Raw genomic sequence first — 17,268 nt, 5'->3', positions numbered from 1 at the left:
AAGAAAGAAAGAAAGAAAGGAAGAAAGGGAGAATGTAACATAGCAAAGCATTACAGATTGCAAGACAGAAATGACAGATATGTCACAAAAGTTGAAAATACAAAGCATCATGGCTGCCAATTATAAGGGACTCTCATGGACAATGTACATGGGGCAAAGGTCATTGATAAGAACACAGCTGAACCTATGTGTAATGGTTGAACCAGTGATATTTAGTTTACGTAACAGAGATGTAAACAGCATGCACATGGTTCAGCCAGTTAAATTAATCCTAAAAGAAAGAGTAAACTACAGGTAAGATGTTAGATCAATAGATTTCATCAGCTAATATAAATATGTAGCAGCCATATAAGCGTTATTCCAACAAACACATGATTCAGGTTGCATATTCCCATTTCATCTACATTCCTGATTTCAAAGATCACTCACTTCTCTCCTTCAACCAAAACAAATTATAAGCAGTTCTCTGCATTAACTTGCTCTTCACCCACAACACACTCAGTAAAATCTTTACACTGATACAGGCAGTAAACACATACGGGTCCACATAGCACACATAGCTTAAAAAAGAACATAAAAAGAACGAAAAAAGGCTGGATTCTTGATCAAACCCCTTGCAACCTCTGATGAAGTGACATGCTGATTTTACTTTGTATTCAGTGGTAGTTCAATGACAGTTTGCAGTTGAGAAAAAGGCACTTCAAAAGCAGTTTGTTTAGTGTGTAAAGATCCAAAATGAATTGAAATAAGATACTCCAAATGCCTAAAGAAGCTAATCTCCCAGAGCATATCAATGCACAAATATATCAACAAAACATAAACAGAACAAATATGGACATATAAATATTAATACAAAATATTAATATTTTAGATTTAGAAATATCTATTGAAAATACACAGTCATACACACTGATGGTCAAATATCACTGTAAGGAGACGGCAGGGGAGAGGACAGAAATTTGTAACTCAGATTGCTTTGAGAATGTCTGAGAGGCTGAGATGAAAAACCTGTTTGAAATAAACGTAACAGTGATGGTTTGTTGCGCTCTTTTTTCCCTTCTACATTCAAGCAGTCTTCCAAAAGGAAACACAAGAAAGTTCTTCAATTCAAAAATATTGCATACCATTGCAAACAATACTCCAAAAACTATAACATGGGAAATTTAAACATAAAAAAATGAAATAAAAAGCACATTTAAAAAAAGTGCCAAATGTTAAGTTGCTACATTTCATTTTGATTTCTTCAACATACAATACAACCAAGGGTCATATTATTGATCTTAATTGTGTGTGTGTGTGTGTGTGTGTGTGTGTGTGTGTGTGTGTGTGTGTGTGTGTGTGTGTGTGTGTGTGTGTGTGTGCGTGTGTGTGTGCGCACACGCGCGCAGAGGCGCAGCTTGTGAACAGGCAATGCAGGCAATTGCTTGGATGGCTGAGAAACTTTACTCCACAGCAGTGACCGCAACTCCCTCCCCATAAACAACCAATGGACGATTTGAAATTACATTGAAACCTCCCTAAAGAGGCCCCATGTCATTCCCATCATATTCGTATGATTCATGTACATTCTCTTGAATTGAAAGTGAAACATACATTCAAGGGAATGTACAGTATGTGAATCATGCATGTTTGACGGGAATGATTCACGGTCATTCACTTTCACTTTCAGAACATATGAATCCTTCCTGTCAAACTTGCATGATTCATGTACTTTCTCTTAAATTGAAAGTTGGAATTTTTGCATAGGGCCCAAACAGACTCTAGAATCACCACTGTGCGCGCGCGCGCGTGTGTGTGTGTGTGTGTGTGTGTGTGTGTGTGTGTGCATGCGCATGTGTGCGTGCGCACACACATATGCATACGTGTGTGTGTGTGTGTGTGTGCATCCGCATGTGTGCGTGCGCACACACATATGCATGCGTGTGTGTGTGTGTGTGTGTGTGTGTGTGTGTTTGGTTGGTGTGCTGTACACAGGATAAATGTTTGAGCAGGTGAATGTGTTTATTAGAATATACCTGTATGTCTTGTATGTCTATAAAACATCTTAGCCAATGTGCCTGTGCTAACCAAACTTAAATTGGCACACCCACACCAATTGTCTCTGGTCCTCCATCTTTGTAGTGTGTAAGTCCATGAAACAGTGTTTCCCAAATCGTAGCTTGGAGCCCACAGGTGGGCATCACCCTGTCTCTACTGAACCAAGATAGCTTAAACCTGGATTGTAATTGAAACATGGTCTACTCTATGTCATGCACCATTTATTTTAGAGGTGAGAGGAGTGGGGACACTGTGCTCAACGCTGCCTCGGCTTAAGGCTGGCTGTCCAGGAGGGCTCGGTGTATTTCCTGGAAGGAAGGCCGCTCCTTGGTGTTCCTCCTCCAGCAGCTCAGCATGATCTTGTAGAGTGAATCTGGACACAGCACAGGCTGAGGCAGGTAGATCTGCACAACAGAGAGTGAGAAATGACTATGAGCCACTGGGAGTTTGGTGCTGTTGATACGTGCGAGCTGAATATGTGTGTATATAGCAAAACTAACCTGTCTTTTCTGGTCCCTGAAGAACTCCCCTGTGTTCTCTATCACCTGCTCATCAGTGAGCTGAGAGTAGGGCTGCTCCTTACAGAAGGTTAGTGTCTCCCACAGGGTGACGCCGAAGGCCCACACATCACTAGCTGTGGTGAACTTTCCCTGGAGAGAGAACAATTGGGTAAATGTGACGTACATCATTTGAGCCTATAAATACTTTTATTAGATCCATAGCAATACAAACACTGGGACCTCAATAAATATTACAGGGTTAACCTGACAGAATGTATGACTATTTTGGTCATGGGTTTCATACACTTTCTATAATAAAACATCTAAAAGATAACAATTTTATCAAATGGAGGTCCATGGTCTAATTTGTGTCAGTTTAGGGTTCCTTGCGCTAAAATACCAAATTCTCTCTTTTTTGTTTTCTTGTTGTGATCTTGATAGTCTCTACTGTATGGATGGAATTATAGTGAAAATAAATTATTCCCCTTTTTACTGGGGACCCCCTGGAACCCCTCTCAAGGACTCCAGGGAGCACCCCAGCGAATCTGTCCTAGATATCTAGATATCATATCTGTCCAGTAGGGGTCCTCCTCACCAGCAGTATGCTCTCCCAGGACATCCAGCGTATAGGGAGGACCGCTCTGCCCTGGATGCGGTAGTAGTCACTGCTGTACAGGTTCCGGCTCATGCCAAAGTCAGCTATCTTTATAGTGTAGTTCTTTCCCACCAGGCAGTTCCGTGTGGCCAAGTCTCGATGGACAAAGTTTAGGGAGGAGAGGTACTTCATCCCCGATGCTATCTGAGTGGCCATGTAGCACAGATTTACATAACTGCAGAGGAGAGAGAGTGCAATGTGTTAGGGAAAGAAAGACATCTACAGCATCCCCACTGATAAGTTGTCAAAAGTATCGATAGTATCAATAAGTATCAATACTACAAATTTGAAATGGATACAATACTAATTTGCAACAGTATCGATACCAGCAGTGCCTTTAGGTCCTACACATCAGGAGCGTTTTTTTCATGCGATTAATTCACACGTCAATAATATTTTTACATATCAGTCAATGCAACTGTGCATACCAACGGCGAAGTTTCGCTGAGCGTTATTGCGGCGTTTATTTTTTCGAACCATGTTCGATTTTTCAGAAATTCACTTCCGACGTGTACACATCTGTGGCTGAGATTGACAGGTGGGTCAAAACTCGTATCGCAATTTCGTGCCGTATATTCGCATCGCTCTTGATGTGTAAGGACCTTTGAAAAATCATACTACCGATTTTTCCCTTCCTATCATTGGTGGGTATCTGTTGCTTCAACAAGCTATAAGTGTTCTGATAGGCTGAGTGACTAGAACAGGGGTAATCTGCTGTGTAAATGCAAAGTTTTTAATGAGTTTTATGAGCCCTAGATTATGGAGAAGCGTCCGTACGTCAGTCCATCCATCTGTCTTCGTTTATCAAAAATGGTATCGACTATCGATTTCTGGGTATCGTATCGAAATTAGAATTTCTAGTGTCGTGACAACTGACTAACTCATTCACTTTCTCCCTCATTCCTTCACCACTCACCTGACAGTAGGTGCATTGCTGAGCAGGGCGAGCTGTCCCTCGGGTTCGTGGCGTGACAGAAATTGGTTGAGGTCTCCATTCTCCATGTACTCTGTGATCATACAGAGAGGGTCGCTGTAGATGCACACAGCTAGCAGACGGATGATGTTGGGGTCCTTCAGACGAGACATGATCTTTATCTCTTTCAGGAAGTCATTCCTAACACAAAAAGAAGTACACGAGTAAAGTGACTTACTGAAAAGTGGTCAGAATGATATTAACAAAAAATTTACATTTCAAGATCAGGCACAGGTTCTAAGTAGTACTGTATTTGGTTCTAAGTAGTACTGTATTTGGTTCTAAGTAGTACTGTATTTGGTTCTAAGTAGTACTGTATTTGGTTCTAAGTAGTACTGTATTTGGTTCTAAGTAGTACTGTATTTGGTGTGGATCAGTCTATATACCTTGCATTCTTGTTGGCGTCTGAACGGAGCATCTTGACAGCCACTAGAACTGGCTGGTTCTCACTGATGTCAAATGAAAACTCTTCGTCCATGAAGTCCTGCATTCCCTCTGCTTCACACAGATGGACCTGAGAGGAGAGGAGAGGAGAGGAGAGGAGAGGAGAGGAGAGGAGAGGAGAGGAGAGGAGAGGAGAGGAGAGGAGAGGAGAGGAGAGGAGAGGAGAGGAGAGCAGGAGTTGAGTTTAACAATGTTTACATCAATGCTAAACGCAAAAAATAGTCTGTGATTATTATTATTATTATTGTTATTGTTATTGTAAATAAAACATTTTTTTTTACATCAGCTGCATACATGAAGACATATGTTCTATGTGTGATTTGACAGAAGATCCACTGCTGTAAGTAAAGCAGTTGCAGGACACACCTCTCCAAACTGGCCCTCTCCCAGCTTCTCTTTGAACGTCAGCAGTTTCCGTGGGAACTCCTCCACGGCAACATCCTTCCCTGACAACAGGTCCATAGCTAATGCAGGGATGGCATACGTGTTGCCGCCCGTCACGCCCTGCAGGTTGACAATGTCTGCCTCTGCATAGTGAGGAGCGCCATCTTGGATCACAGTAGCCGCGGTAGATTTGGAAGCAGCTGTGCTAGTAGAAGCTGGAAAATTATGGCAGGTCATAACCGGGAATATCGACAAGTGAGATTAAAGTGTGTCTGTGCCTGGTTGTGCTGATTTTGTTTGTGTTTTTTTTTCCAGTCCACCCACCGGGCTCCTCGGAGTTCTGGGCAAACTCCGGCAGCTTGCATATAAGCCGTGAAGGCTCCTGGTAGTCCGAGCCGAGGGGGAAGATGCGCTCATAGGTGGAGCTGGACTCTAGTTCGCTGGTGGCGGTCGACTGGTTGTTGTGGGTGTAGGCGAACGTCTCGCTCTGTATTGACAGACTAGCAGTTAGTTCATCATCCAGCATCCGGCGAGAGGCCTAGAATAAAGGAGTGGGGGTGAAGGAACACATCTGACCGCCTCCCAGAGGAAAATAAAACTTCAGGAATCTCAATGGAAATTATGCTATTGTAAAATCAGTGATGAGCTCACCTTCTCCAGCATCTTTTGCCACACCTGCCTCCACAAGATGATGACGATGATGGCCACGAGGATGAAGATGATGGCCACTAAACAACCAATCAGAATTCGAGTGTTGCTGTCATCTACTTTGTGGGTGGGGTCATCCCCTGGGGAGGGGATAGGGAGATACACCTTTTGATTGGATGAAAAGTATAAATTTTATGATAGGAAGCGTGTGTGTGTGTGTGTGTGCGTGTGTGCATGCATGTGTGCGCGTGCGTGCGTGCGTGTGTGTGTGTGTGTGTGTGTGTGTGTGTGTGTGTGTGTGTGTATGTGTGTGTGTGTGTGTAGGGGGCACTGACCTGGTTGTGTGCTAGTTGGTGGTCCAGTCTTGGGCGGAGCCAGTGTTGTGTTGTACATGGCCGTATCTGAAAGAAAAAGTGCTGATTAGGACTTAATTCTGAATTACAGAGCCATTAAATTGACTTTAATAGAGTTTTGTTTTTATTTGGCAATATAATTTTCTATGTATATTCACATGCATTGATGAAGAGATTGAGTAGTTGATAGGAAATATAGGTTTGCATAAATCCTCCAATTTTCATAACCCATCAAACTCAAAAAGGTCGAAATAAAGGTTTTACTTCAGTGTTTACAAACACTACAAATATAATCAAATGTTTTAAATCACAAAATAAATATATAACAAATATGTAATAATGTAAAACTGTGAAAAAATGCCTCCACTGGGGCGACAGTGTTTCCACCCGGCGGTGCCATACACAGCAGCCACAGATTGTACACAGTTCCTCTGTCTACCTGACTGGAAGGTGATCTCGCTGAACATCATCCAGGCATCAGCAAAGTAGAACTGGCACTTGATGGCGCTGGCCATGTGATTGGCCAGGTTGACAGTGACAAATCGGGCGCTGGGGTTCTTCTCATCCACCACGGGGGTGAAGGAGAGGGGCGTGGCCTCCCAGTCAGACTCGGAGCGGAAGTGACACACCACCTGGCGGAAGGCCTTGATGTGCTGCAAGAACATGTTGTTGCAATGGACCTGGGAGACAGAAGAAGAGGATAGTCTCACCACTGGGATCGGGGAGAGAGACAGAGAGAGAGAGAGAAAGAGAAAGAGAGAGAGAGAGAGAGAAATGGAAGAATGGGGCAATGTGTTATCGGGACCCTCACCTTCATGGTGGTGAAGTTGCGTGTGCGGTCGAACTCAAACATGATTTCAACATATCCACTGGGGAAACTCTCATTGGTCCAGCCCACATAGTCATATCCCGGCCACACATTGTAGACGTGACTGTGGGTAAAATCGTCCAGACCGCACACTCCATCCGTCAGCTGGCCCAGTCCCTCTGTCATACTGAGAACCACAGAGGAAGAACTCAGTTCACTTATGTTTATAGCCGCTTATCAAATGTCTCAAAGGGCTTGACATAGCATCATCACGGTATAATACATCACACACACACACACACACACACACACACACACACACACACACACACACACACACACACACACACACACACACACACACACACACACACACACACACACTTTTACTAGATTATATACATTGCAATACTACACAAACACAGCATATCTTTGGGAGGAAACCCATGCCAACGCAGGGAGAACATGCAAACTCCACACAGAAAGGATCGGGGTGGAGATTCGAACCCACAACCTTCTTGCTGCCTGTGAGGCAACAATGCTAACCACATGAGCCACCGTGTGACCGAGCGACAGTGAAAGAGAAGAAGACAAATAGAGAAAGCAGAAACACATGATTAAATTACAATTATGTTGACTTTTCCCACCAACATACTTCAGAGTATCAGCAGGCTAGCAGCTCAGTCAAAACGATTTTATGGTACAACTAGTGTCCTCTAGAGAGAGAGTGGCGTCAGCGGAGGACCAAAATGCGAGACTCATTAGCCAATGAACAGCCAGGAATGGGTCTCGCGCTACTTCTGCATGCTAAAATAAAGCTGATAATGTACAATTTGATTAAAGGGATGAAAAACCCTTTCAGAGTACAACACAAACTGTCTATTTTGCTGCAACTCGACAGTGCTGCTTAATCCAGGACCTTACTTCCTGGAACTCTTGAGAGTAAAAAACTGGTCCATTGGAGTGAATGGAGATGTCGGGACTCTTCTATCTACACGGCTCTGGGTACAACTATTCACCACTAGATGGTAGCATTATGAAACCGATTCCTCCTTTCTGCTTTTGGCGTTAGTATCAGAACATGGGCCATTTTCTTTTTCCTCTGCACTGTTTGCTACAGAGAGGCAGAGGGCTGTGTCATGGAGGACATTATTCACCCTGCTATGATTCAAACACTAACAAGGATAACGTTCTCTGATTGGTTCTCCCTAGTCTTGAAGCTTTGTTAGCACGGTTGACTCAGTCACTCCCATCCGTTGTTAGAGTCAACCACCATGACCCCCGCACACCGGCCGTCTGTCTCCTGCTCTCACCATGGTGACCGGGCAACAACAGGGTCACTGCGGATCTCTGGCTCCAAGGTTAGGGTCATTTAAGTAAAAAAATACTGACGAAGCCAGAGAGGAATGATGCAGGAATATAGAGGTGGGTGGAAAAAAGAAAAACGAGGCCGGACATGAGCAAGAGTTATGATGGTGAAGAGGGAGTGAGGAAAGGCACAAGCACAGTGAACCCTAGACACGCGCGCGCGCACCCGCACCCGCACACACACACACACACACACACACACACACACACACACACACACACACACACACACACACACACACACACACACACACACACACACACACACACACACACACACACACACACACACACACACACACCTGTAGATAACAGCTCCATCATAGACAGAGTCGTTGAGGTAAACAGGATAACTGGGCAAGTTCATCTGTTCCCCTGCTGGAGCGTTGTAGGACACTAGACCATCTGCAGGCAAAGAAAAGAGTTTTATCATCATCAACCATCTATGTAATCAATTAACCAATAATTATTTGCTTTACCACAATTAGAAGCATACTGTTGGTCTTGTCCATTTTTATTGCTTGGATGTTTTTTGTTTTTTTACTATGTTGGCTTCATAATTGCCCGCTCAGGAGCTAATTTTTGTATTGAATTGAACTATTTTGCTGTATATTGTTTTGATATAATCATGTACTTCCATAGCCGTGTATTTTGTGACAGTGTTATGAAAAGCCTCACTAGGTCACAGAGAGGCAGAGCTGCTCCTCTCTATCTTTATGGGTTGAAAGATAAGGTCTGGGCGCTTTAGCTGTAAAATCTCTGTCCAGCACTTCCTGGCTTCCTGGCTCATCCACCCTCCGTGCTTTACAGGCCTCCTATCTCTCTGCAGTCCTCCCCCAACCGCCCTCACCGAGCCATTCGCAGCCGTAGAGCTCCACTCTCATGCAGACGTTCATGGAGTGGTCGGTGACGGGCATGAAACGGACGAAACGGGCGATGATGGGCGGCTCCAGGTCCTTGAGGACGATGTCGTAGGCGTTCCTGTTGCCCTCGATCACCTGCAGGCACAACAGATACACCTTGACCTCCAGAAGATGAGCGAGCCAGATAACGCTTGAAATAAGCAGTGCACGGCATCACTAATCAATGATCACAAAATCATAACCTCCTCCTATCAATTATAGATGGAAATTAATGAATCAGTTCAATGTACCGTCTCTTCTATCACCATAAGCATAATCGCACCAGGTAATATGACTGGACAATGACTGGATGACAGGATGATAAGATGAGAGATGATGAGTTTGACTAGACACAGCATCTTTATCAGCAGTCTGTTGTAAAGGTCAAAATAGATTATATAGTCAAATCGGAGCCAGTCAAGCTTGGGATACAGCCAGGCAGCCAGTGTGGAATATTTTCTGTGTAAAGTGTTTCACTTTATCCATTGATCATTGAATTGGTTGCTCCAATGACAGACTTGAACACACATTCAATAGGAACTACTCTATGTCTAAATTGTTAGTTCTTTTACCCCCAATGCAAATTTTATTTTATTGGTATTTGACATGATATAGTTTTATGTTTCTGTTTTGTAAGTTATTACCTTTGTTGAATCATCTGTAACTCTGTGTATGTTTAATTGCTGCTGTCCTGGCCAGGAGAGATATATATAGAATATAACTCTGGATTATAGATAATGGAAATTAATTAATCAGTTCAGTGGACCATCTCTTCTATCACCATAATAACCATAATCACACCAGGTAATATCAATGAGCGGATATGATAAGAGGAGAGACGATGAGTTTGACTAGACAGCGCATCTTTATCAGCAGTTTGTTGCAAAGGTCGAAATAGATTATATATATTCATATCTGACCACTGACCAGGAGATTTAAATTGGCCAAAATGAACTAGATTGACTTGCCTGCTTGCCCTGCCTGTTTCTCCAGGAGATCCAGCGGCTTCCGTCACGGCTGTACTTGATCTTGTACATCTGGGCGAACTCATTGCCGATGCCTCCCGCATGACGCCCCTGGGTGCCCACCAGGGTGATGAAGTGGAGGGAGCGCAGGTCAATCTGCAGGAACTCCTTCAGGCTGTCTGGCTCCACTGTTATCTCTGGACACCACGCACCATCGCCCTCCTCAAAGTCCAACCTGGGACAGAGAGAGAGAGATCACATTAACGGTGAGTGGATGTTCATATTAGAATTACAGCAGGAAAAGGAAAATAGTAAGTACGAGTAAAAATTAGAACAGGATGGAGAGAAGAAAGGCGAGAGGAAAGTAAACGTGAGTGCGGTGGTGGCTTTCAGGTCTTGCAGGCCGTTATGAAAACACCTCAGTGGAGCTCTATGCCGTAAATTAATTTTAAACTGTTCGTCTTGGGTAAGAGGGCTGGCAGGGGCGAGGGGGCGCTGCATGGGCGAGACTGAAAACACAGCCAGGTTGGATGGAGGAACGCTATTACATCATTATCCTGAAACTTACTAGAGGCCACCCACGTTCTGCTGCACGCAGGCACGAGCGTGTGTACACACACACACACACACACACACACACACACACACGCACACACGTGCACAGAGCAGCCCCCTTAATCATGTGGCTGTGAGTAAAACTGATATCCCCGTTTGTGGTTTACTGCAAATAAACAGGCACAGGTACCTTACAGGATAAGCCACCCACACACACACTCATTATCAGGGTAAACGTGTGTGTGTGTGTGTGTGTGTGTGTGTGTGTGTGTGTGTGTGTGTGTGTGTGTGTGTGTGAGTGTGTGTGTGTGTGTGTGTGTGTGTGTGTGTGTGTGTGTGTGTGTGTGTGTGTGTGTGTGTGTGTGTGTGAGAGAGAGAGAGAGAGAGAGAGAGAGAGAGAGAGAGAGAGAGAGAGCGTGCGCGTGTGTGTATACTATAGCTACCTTAGTGAGGACCAATAAAAAGTTTTCTACCTGTGAAGTGAGGAAATCTTTTAGGAAAGAACATTTTGGACAGTTTCTTTCTCACACACCTTCAACGTTTGAAGGTAATTGGGTTTAGGTTAGGTTTAGGTTAGGGTAAGGGTTAGGCATTTAGTTGTGATGCTTATGGTTATGTGTTAGGGGCTACAGTAGGGAATGCATTATGTCAACTGGACTGAAATGCAATGCAGATTTAGGTGCCTCATTTTAGGGCCATGCTAGCCTGATATTCAGACTGAATAGACCCTTTTCACGAGGGCCATTTTGTGTCGAAAAGGCAGGGTAAACACAGGTGCAAGTGAAACACTAATGAGGGTTTCCAACTTCCACGAGCCAGGCTAGGGCCATGCTTACCCCGCTACCCGGGCGCTTCTTGCTCATACTGAGCATTAGCGCCCGGCGACCCACGACGCATTTCCAATCAAACCGCCGCGCCACATGCATGTGTGGTATGTACAATCTGGGAACCCAGAGCCTATCAGTCTGACAACTAATATGACAGACGGACGATTTCTCAGGGTCATAATTAATCAAAAGACTGATAGACTGATAGACTCTGGCTGACCAGATTATTTGTGTTTGTTTGTGTGTGTGTGTGTGTGTGTGTGTGTGTGTGTGTGTGTGTGTGTGTGTGTGTGTGTGTGTGTGTGTGTGTGTGTGTGTGTGTATGTGTATGTGTGTGTGTGTGTGTGTGTGTGTGTGTGTGTGTGTGTGTGTGTGTGTGTGTGTGTGTGTGTGAGAGAGAAAGTGTGTGAACACTTGGTTGGTACAGCTCCCTACCTGCCGTATCTGGCGGCGGTGGACTCTGACCATTGGCTGGAGGCGGAGATGTCCTCATCCTGTATCTGTCCTCCTGACATGCCCAGAGGATACCGACATACACCTGCAACACACAACAACATCCTTCACGAAGAATAACGATTATCGCAATAAATGAACAAGACAAATGTGGAAATTGACGTGTGTCAGTGGAAAACCGCTGGGTAATAACCCGGCGTTTGCCCCGCCGTAAACACCCATTCCTGTATTTACCTGGATTATCACTGATTCTCTCAGACCAACCACGGCGTCGGTTGGCGTCAAGAATTTGAAGCCGCATTCAGACGTTCGTTCGTGAGACATTTTTAAGACAGAGCTATTTAATTTCCAAACCTCTGTCAAGAAATCAGACGGCAAAACGTGACGGATTGGATGTAGGGGTGTGGTGGTGGTGTGAGGGTAATGCACACACACACACACACACACACACACACACACACACGGAACTCCACTCTCCTTGCACTCAGAGTGCGGTTGCTTTATTGAAATAATAAGCTGGTCCATTCAATGTCTCTGCCAGTCCAAACAGTACTGGTATCAAACAGATGTAGTAGGCCTAGTTGGTTACTGTGTGTGTGTGTGTGTGTGTGTGTGTGTGTGTGTGTGTGTGTGTGTGTGTGTGTGTGTGTGTGTGTGTGTGTGTGTGTGTGTGTGTGTGTGTGTGTGTGTGTGTGTGTGTGTGTGTGTGTGTGTGTGGTGATGAGGCCCTCCTGTTAGAGCATATCATGCCTCCACTGTGTGGTCAATAGAAGCAATATGCCCTCTGTTTCCTGCATGCCCATCCACCCCCTCATCCACCCTCTCTGTCTTCACTCTGTCCTCCCTCTCTCTCTCTCTCTCTCTCTCTCCCCCTCTTCCTCTCTCTCCCCCTCACCTCCTGTGTGGTCTAAACCAACCACCCCCCCCTCTCTCTCCCCTTCAGTGGTGAGAGGCGATTAAAGTGAACAGTGTGCTTTTGAAAGTTTTCTGCGGCCGGTGTTTCGTTAAGGCTCAGTGGGCTAGCGTCTAACTGACCGTGACACAGAAGACGTGGTATCTATAACGTTTACAAGCCCCTCACAGTGAATTCCCTGATTCATGGCTGTTTCTAGCCGGCGGTAAAAATAGAAGGCGATTTTCCATCAATATTATTATCTGCAGGGTGGGGTTGGTCAAGTGTTTTGGCCTAACGTTGATATCTCTACCTTACAGGATATGACCGCTCAGCAGACTCCTTTACGGATGAAAGGCCCATAGACGAATGAGATTTTGGGAACAGGTTGTGTGTGTGTGTGTGTGTGTGTGTGTGTGTGTGTGTGTGTGTGTGTGTGTGTGTGTGTGTGTGTGTGTGTGTGTGTGTGTGTGTGTGTTTGTGATAGCACGGGGTCTGCAGAGCTGGTTGTGTGTGTGCGATAGCATCACAGGGTCAGTAGAGCTGGAGGCGGAAGTTGTAGGCAGACTGTCCCGGCTAGCCTGGCCCCTCGTCTCACAGAAAAAGCCTTTGAGAAGATGCCAGCAACAGCAATGGCTTGAGGTTCAAGGCCTTCTCTGTCCTGCTCTTTCTCTCCCTCTCTCCCTCCCGCCCTCCCTATGATTCTCTCTTCCTTCTTCTTGATCTCCTCCAAATATTTGCTCAAAAGTCAAGATGTGGAAACCTCTGAGGGCTCTGTGTGCTGGGACGGACAACTTGATATACTCTCTCACACACACACACACACACACACACACACACACACACACACACACAAAGGCAGGCTGAGACGCAACCACGCACGCATGCAGGCTCCATCTTGGCAGTGACACAGTGACAGCTTGAAGCACTCGCAAACAAAAACTCTTCCAGATGTCACCGACTGGCTGCCTGCTCCGCCTCTGTCCTCCCTTCAACTTGTCCTCTCTAACCCTCTTTCCACTTTGTCCGCTCTCCATCCCTCTCGGCCCCATCAGTCATCCCTATTCTCCACTTCTCAACACCCCCATCTTCTCTCCAATACCCCCCCCCCCCCCACACCCTCCTCTTCCTCCTCCCTTCCTCTATTTCTCCCCTAGCGGTGCTTGGCTGTGCGGACTGAAACCATCTCACACTTCTCATATTTTCGGGCGATTAGTGGGATCATTGGCAGCGCAAATGCAATAGCAGTCGTTTTGACGCTAGGCGCGGTGCTCATACGGCACGTACAATAGCCACAGTCAAACATGAGGCCAGCATCAATCTTCACAATCTGTGTCAAAAACACAACAGCAGAGCAGAGGGGGGCGTCTAGGTAGTGTAGAGGTGAAAGCACTCGCCTACCACCGCGGAGACCGGGGTTACATTCTCGGCAACGGTACTTGGTTTGGCTTGGCTTGGTCAGACATCCCTACAGACACAATTGGCCATGTCTGTGGGTGGGAAGCTGGTGGGGTATGTGTCCTGGTCAGTGCACTAGCGTCTCCTCTGGTCGGTCCGGGCGGGGTGCCTGTTCTTGGGGTAGGGGAACTGGTGGGGGGGATTGTGATCCTCCTCCTCCGTGCTGGTGAAACCTCTCACTGTCAGGTGAAAAGAAGCGGCTGGCGACTGCACATGTATCAGAGGGAGCATGTGCTAGTCTACGGCTCTCCCCAGGTCGGCAGAGGGGGTGGAGCAACGACCAGGACAGCAGGGGGGAATTGGTCAAGTAGAATTGGGGAGAAAAAATTTGAAGAAAACCATAGGGGGGGGAATCCTGGAAAATGATTTCAAATCAAATCAGGCCAAGCATTAAGATGATGAAAATCAGTCATCGTTTGAAAATAAAGAGAAAAACTTAAAAACAAAACTTGTATCTGTCTTCGGTCAGACCAGTGCCAGAGGTTATGGGGTTTGAGGTGGTTGGCATCCCTGCAGCGGTCTGTGACAGCAGCGCACGAGTCTCATTCACATAGAGGTGTACAGTGTAAACAGATAGGAAGACATCACCGCAGATAGCAGCTCCTCTTTCACTGTTTACGCCTCAACAGTGACACGAGACAAAAAAGAGACGAAAAAAGAAACATAAAACCCCACGATAAACTTTGTGGAAATACTAAGGTCATTATGTGTGTGTCACATGGTACAAAGCGGAAACATACTTTACGCAATTTTTTCCATAAGCGCTCGCCAGACAGATACAGTGACACCGACCACAGACAATACAATATCACTAGTTGGGGGGAAAACAGTGAGTAATTGCCTGGGACGTAATTGATGAAAATAGGAGTCATTATCAGAGTGTTCAACCACATCCTACAGGGGGAGAGAGAGAGAGAGAGAGAGAGCGAGAGCGCAGAGAGAGAGAGAGAGAGAGAGCGCAGAGAGAGAGAGAGAGAGAGAGAGAGAGTACAGAGAGAGAGAGAGAGAGAGAGCGCAGAGTTTCAGTGTGATCGTGCCGGATGCATGACCACTCTTCCAAATGTTGGTTTCTGCTGTGTTTATTTATCTACCCGACCCACTCAGAGGTGACCCCTGGGGTGAGCAGTGGGGGCAGCTGACACACACACATGCACACGTGTGCACCGCACATGCACGTGCACACACACACACACACACACACACACACACACACACACACACACACACACACACACACACACACACACACACACACACACACACACACACACACACACACACACATGTTGAAGTACATTCCCCATATCATGCTCCACTTTCGGCCACAGTATCTAAAAATATCACCCCAGAAAAGGTGGAAAAATACCAGCCTTGTGTGGTGGAGGGAGAGAGAGAGTGTGTGAAGGGGTAGAGAGAGAGAGAGAGAGAGAGAGAGAGCGAAAGAGAGAGAGATGAAGAAAGAGGGTAACTGCCCAAACCCTCTCTCGCTCACCTCTTGATTTTTACCGCACCCTGACTAGTGAAAGGCAGGCTTGTTCTGTAGTGTTTGCTGTCTAACCACTGGCTCCAAATACACTCACTCTCTCTCACACACACACACACACACACACACACACACACACACGCACGCACAATCACTCACACATACACACACAAAAACACACACACACACACACACACACACACACACATATGCACACACTCACTCACACGCGCAGACACACACACACACACGCAGACACACGCGTCGCGCACACACGCACGCACGCACACACGCACGCGCACACACACACACACACACACACACACACACAATCACATAATACACATGCTATCGACCTTGCTATTTACTGCTGACATAACAAGGCTAATGATTTCCTCATAAGTGTGCTGTCTATTAAATGTGATGTGAATCTAATGTACGCTTCAGACCTGTTTTGAGTCATTCACTCTGGCTTTTCTATTCACATGGAGAAGAAGTCAATAAAAGGGAATACTGGGAATAGTATTGCCTTTTGTCCCCCCAGTATTCCCGGAATACTGCACAATACTGTATGTGGATTGGCTGCCCTTGCCTTCGCCTCTTCCCTCACTACAGTGAAAAGAAGTTCATCAGCATCTTCTAAACTTCTTGATAAACTATTGCTTATTACAAGGAAGCGTATTTTACTTCATTAGATTAAAACTACTCCACCCAGCGTGACCCTCTGTTATCAACAGACTCTCAATACACTCCCACATGAAAGAATATATGCTGTGATAATGGGCAATGACAATCTGTTTTTACTACATTATCGTCCTGCCGATATTTCTCACATATTCAGAAAGGGTCACCTCTCTCTCTCTCTAATGGAAACCCCCTATAACAGAGGTTTTCAAAGTGGGAGGCAGGCCTCCCCAGGGGGGCTCCAAGCAGTTTCAGGGGAGCCTCAGTGAATGGAAGTGAAAAATGTGTTATCAAAAGGAGATCTAGTATATCCTAAATGTCTGTGATTTAGTTCCTATGGGATGAAATAACAATCATGATCCCATAGGCATCCAGGAATTGAGCGAGGCGTGGTGGGCGGGCACCTTTTTCCAAGCTTTGACTGGGGGGAGGCCCACAGTCTCTGACTTTGAAAACCCCATGCCCTATACAATTTAGAAGCCAGACAGACTAAATGGCTGAAGAACTGGAGATTTTTCTTTGTTTTTCTCTTTTTCATGTATCATCTCTGATGTAACTACAGTACATGTATTATTGTTATTTTTATTTGCTTACTTTATGTTCTCCCAGTCAGCCCCCCCCCTCCCACCATTTGTTTGTATGGTTATTTTTTGTGGGTTGGATGTTCGGGTGGGTGGGGTAAATGTTCTATTTGTTATATTCTTGCACCTTGTACTGTCAACCCAAATTCTGTCAGAATTTACTTAAAACAAATAAAAAAGGAAAAGAAGTTCCGCAAAGACGTTCGCCCACTCAGGAGTCAAATGGGAAAGACAGGGATGGTATAACTCCATTGCTTGGGAATTTTAAACAGGGGAAAGTTGGCATCACGCAACATCT

General features: G+C 45.5%; 1 protein-coding gene across 1 annotated transcript in view; it reads right to left on the bottom strand.

Annotated features, from left to right (window-relative positions):
• Nucleotides 1-2,309: 2,309 nt before the first annotated feature.
• The window catches only part of ddr2a (discoidin domain receptor tyrosine kinase 2a), a gene marked incomplete at both ends in the record, with an annotated part of 18,718 nt that continues 3,759 nt past the window's right edge, over nt 2,310-17,268 (bottom strand). Inside the window, 15 exons of the mRNA XM_083647056.1 lie at nt 2,310-2,441; nt 2,538-2,687; nt 3,133-3,367; nt 4,109-4,306; nt 4,552-4,679; nt 4,976-5,198; nt 5,314-5,531; nt 5,645-5,781; nt 5,977-6,042; nt 6,434-6,674; nt 6,806-6,989; nt 8,473-8,575; nt 9,021-9,168; nt 10,041-10,272; nt 11,855-11,957. Of these exons, the coding sequence (XP_083503182.1) occupies nt 2,310-2,441; nt 2,538-2,687; nt 3,133-3,367; nt 4,109-4,306; nt 4,552-4,679; nt 4,976-5,198; nt 5,314-5,531; nt 5,645-5,781; nt 5,977-6,042; nt 6,434-6,674; nt 6,806-6,989; nt 8,473-8,575; nt 9,021-9,168; nt 10,041-10,272; nt 11,855-11,957 (2,498 nt within the window). The remainder of the gene's footprint in view (nt 2,442-2,537; nt 2,688-3,132; nt 3,368-4,108; nt 4,307-4,551; nt 4,680-4,975; nt 5,199-5,313; nt 5,532-5,644; nt 5,782-5,976; nt 6,043-6,433; nt 6,675-6,805; nt 6,990-8,472; nt 8,576-9,020; nt 9,169-10,040; nt 10,273-11,854; nt 11,958-17,268) is intronic.

Source organism: Poromitra crassiceps (assembly GCF_964638095.1).
Source record: "Poromitra crassiceps genome assembly, chromosome: 12".
Lineage (NCBI taxonomy): Eukaryota > Metazoa > Chordata > Actinopteri > Beryciformes > Melamphaidae > Poromitra > Poromitra crassiceps.
The sequence above is the reverse complement of the archived record's forward strand: the minus strand, read 5'-3'. Positions and strand labels throughout refer to the sequence as shown.